This window comes from Gavialis gangeticus, unplaced genomic scaffold, assembly GCF_001723915.1.
Source record: "Gavialis gangeticus isolate Ggan-Ray unplaced genomic scaffold, GavGan_comp1, whole genome shotgun sequence".
Taxonomy (NCBI): domain Eukaryota; kingdom Metazoa; phylum Chordata; order Crocodylia; family Gavialidae; genus Gavialis; species Gavialis gangeticus.
Window position 1 is genome coordinate 86,873,149 of NW_017729034.1, and position 4,210 is coordinate 86,877,358.

Here is a 4,210-nt window from a genome sequence, read left to right on the forward strand (position 1 = left end):
TCTGGAACCAACTTCCAAGAGAAGTGGTGCTGGCCCCTAACCTGGGGGTCTTTAAGAGGAGGTTAGATGAACACCTTGCTAGGGTCATTTGACCCCAGTACTCTTTCCTGCCATGGCAGGGGGTCAGACTAGATGATCTACTCAGGTCCCTTCCGACCCTAGAAACTATGAAACTATGAAGAGTGCAGCACCCTGGAGAAAGTTCCTATTAGGGCTTTGTCACTCACAGAAGTGTCCATAGCTCCCTCCCCTAGCCATGTGCTGCTGCTGCTTCATCCCATCTACCTGTAACACTGCTTGCCTTGCAGGTACTAAGGCAGTGGTGTTTCTCTGGGGGTCCAGGATGAGACATGGGAGCAGGGCCAGTGAGGGTGGGAATAAGGCCAGGGAAGCATCAGGGTGCAGGGTGCAGCCAGGGGCATCAGGGAAAAGTAGTATGGGTAAGTAGGGGACTTTTGCAGTGGGAACAGCAGGGTATGAAACCATTGTAGCAGTAGGTCAATCAGGTTTGCCAACTATTTTTTAACTGATAATCTGCAACCTTTTTACTGACAGTCAAACATTTTTACTATGGTTGATGTTACACCCCTAAATTTACATCCAACCCTTGTCCAGGGTCTGGCAGAAGGTTTAATATATGCTAGAGTGCTTTAACGATGTGCACAGGTACATCAGGGCCCTTCTTCAGGGCTTAAGTAGCTAGTTGTTTCTCTTTTACAAACTGAATTACTCTTACTGCTTCTGAAAATAAAAATTACAAAGGCCAACAACCAGGCCATCTTGGCCTTTTGGTAAACAGAGAATGGAAGATGAGATCAAATATAATGAATGAATCACACACTCTTCTAGCCTCCCCTGTATGAATGGGGCAAAAATAGATGTCCAAGAAAAAAAAATTTCCAAGAATGTAAAGGAATTAAAAATATTTTGCCCCATACACTAAGAAAGTTCATATTAATATTACCTTCCTATTTCTTAAAATAAGATTTTTATTAAATATTGTAGTCCTTTGAAAAGATTTGATAAAGTTACAAAGCATTTAGTTTAAATTACCAGTCTGATGGCCCTTTGTGTAAGAAAAGCCTGTCCAATTATATTTTAATTAAGATGCAAAGCTTTAAAAATTTTATAAAGTTCAGAAATTAATTTACATTCAGTGATCCAGCTAGTAAGACAATCTGTTGCATTTTTCCAGTTAATCATAAATGTTTAATTTAACTAATTCTTTGATACATTTATCTTTTTCAACAGGGAGACTAAATTTTTGGTCAGCCTTGGCTGCTTAATTGTTAAGTAAATGGAATTTTATTGACCGAAGGACAAAAGTTTACCAAAGGACAAGAATAGGAAGATATTTTAATTAAAATCACCAAAAACCCACACACCAATAAAGAGGGGGCAGAAAAGAAGATTATGGAAGGCTACTATGTCCTTTCTAGATATAAATGAGATAGAAAGGATGATCAATATATATGTGCCTGTACACTGGATCTGGCAACACATAATAGAACAGGTACCAAGAACAAGGAGAAAGCACAAAGCCATCCCAATACACATTGATTGGTGGAAGGGTAAAACGGAGGGCACGCTATCTAAATGTCTTCAATTTTTTTTTTCTGTGACTGATATCTGACTGCCACAGTAAATAATGCACTACCTTTCAAATGTTGTAACTACAGTAACAAGCCCTTTCAATGTGTTAATATTACCCTATTCACAGTACAAATCACAGAAGTGAAAGTATATGACTGCAGAATTACGCCCCTTTCTACTTGCTTTATGGTAGGTTCCTGAATTATACCATTCTGAATTATACCATTTTTCTAATGACAATGGAAGTGGTCAGTGCATGCTGCATAGTGCATCATTATTTTAAGTGTGCACCAATCATAACAAATAGCTATTACATTTACTTTTTAAAAGTTAAACATCCTAGAAACTGTTAAATGATGCTCTCCATTCAGGATTTCTAAAGAAAAATACATGCAGCTTAATCTGTATTATGAAAGCTTAATTCTAACATGTAGAGTCTATCAAAAAAAAGAAACAAGCAACTTTGTTTACAATGTAACTCTTTTAATGCAAACGGGACTTACCACTTATGATCATTGTACATCCTATTAATTCTGTCCCATTCAGCATTCAGTTGGGTTAGTGCATCACCTATTTGTATAGCTTCAGGTCCAGATGCTTCTAACATAACATCAGGCTGTTTTTCATGAATGACTGCAATCTGATCCCCAAGTTTGTCCAAAATATCTTTTATATTCTACAAAGCACAGTAATAAAGCGAAGTCATTAGTAAGGGTGACACTAGCAGGAGAAAAGAAAAAAAAATCAACTAAAAAATTATGAATATTGCCATTTCAAGAATGAGAAACAAAAAGAATTTGGCTACCATGGGGGAAAAACAGTAAATAGATAAAAGCAACATCTCAGATTAAAGCAATTTTCAAATCACCCCATCTTAACCACTCCCCTGCCATCTCCTTTCAAAAAGTTAACATAAGCCATCACAGATGATCATCTTTGGAGCTTAAGGAACATGCAGTTTTATTCAATAAGCATTAGTAGAAACTTAACTTCCTGCCTTCTCCCCTCCCATTCCATCAAACAAAATTTGCTGCTGGAATATCCTGGAAAGAGAGACAGAGCACGTACACACGAGCAAGCAAGCAAGCGAGACTGAGAGCGAGCAAGCTCCTCCTCTCCCTCCAAATTGAGGGTCTTATCAGAAAATGGGTAGTGTAACTACTCTCTCTACAATCTCCAATATACACACACAGCCATGTGATTTTTTTTTTATTTTTTTTTTATTTCAAATGGCAACAGGATGTTCAGAGTAAATGCTGCCCAAACACAATACATTACTGGGCCAAGCAGTTGCAATTCCATGCACCACAAGAGGAGTGTAGGGAGACTTCTGCATTATCTAGAGACAATGGCATACAAATGAAACAACAGAATTGACTTGTCTTCCTTCATTTTCAATTTCAAAATGTCCATGAATTCCATGCATTTCTGCCATGCTGTTTTTCTTCTAAATGCATTTTAAAGGTGCAAGATTATCAAAATAAAAAGTGATCAGGACATTGCTACCTACACTATGATACTAATACAGTTTGGACTGGGTCATCACTGGAGTTCTCCCTCAGACTGTGTCCAGATGCAGCAAATTGAGATTAAGAGGACAGCAATATCACTATCAGCAGACAGAATAAGAAAGTCCAATGCTGACAAAGTATGAAGTCATAGCTATGCTTGATTTTTAAAACCATTGTGAATATCTGGATATACAATGATTACTGTTTTTCTCAGTGAAATAATTCAGTAGTTTTAGCTTTCCCTTGCTCCCCCAAGCTACTAAGGCTATGAACAGACATTGCGTTTGTCCCAAGAGAAAACATTTTCAAATATCTATGATTTTTAAAATATCCATGTCTGTCGTCCCAGAAAGGCTCATGGGACAAGTGTGAACAGTTTGTCCTGGGACATTGTAAAGTACATCTGAACAGTTGTCCTAGGACTACATCAAGTCAATAGCAGAAAAGCAACATAGCATTCAGGTGGTCAATACACCGTGCTTGGAAGGGTGATGTGTATACATGTCAGTTCCAGGACTTTTCTGTTCATGGACATACACAGGTACAACTCCTCCTAGGACAAATGCAATGTCTGTTCCTAGCCTAAATAACAGTTCAAGAATCCTCAAACTGTGATATCCGTAGAGCAGATTTTAAGCCATATGCTGTGAACACTTCCTTTTGTTCCCAGATGCTTTTTCAGCCCTTTGCAAAGAAATTACAAAGAAGCACTAGGGCATGTATAAAAGCATCTGGGGGCAGCCAAAACAGTCAACCTAACTACCTTTGTTAGCAGCCAGTGTTACAAAGGGAAAGGAAGCCAATAACAAAAGATTATCAGGAGTATCAGAGAAACACAGGAAGAAAACAGGGAACACCAGAAAGCACAAAAACATGTGCACGGGACAGAAGAATAAGGGAGAAGGGAGTGAAAAGAAAAAAACTGAAAAAGGCTGGGTAAAGCTTACAGAAGTTTAAAAAATGTTCAAAAGGCAACAGTTGCTACACACCAAACTTGCATTTAAAACAAGATTCCAATGCTTTCAGCTATTTTAGTCAGTATAATCCCTGGTCAGAAACATGGGAACACACAGACATTCTTAACATTAGGCACATGACTAGCACTA

The 4,210-nt window shown here is 38.2% G+C and overlaps 1 protein-coding gene across 4 annotated transcripts in view; it reads right to left on the bottom strand.

The window, feature by feature from the left end:
• Positions 1 to 4,210, bottom strand: part of UTRN (utrophin) — a 692,661-nt gene that overhangs the window by 396,251 nt on the left and 292,200 nt on the right. For all 4 annotated transcript variants that reach the window (XM_019526790.1, XM_019526791.1, XM_019526792.1 and 1 more), the window contains exon 39: positions 2,097 to 2,269. In XM_019526790.1, the coding sequence (XP_019382335.1) occupies positions 2,097 to 2,269 (173 nt within the window). The remainder of the gene's footprint in view (positions 1 to 2,096; positions 2,270 to 4,210) is intronic.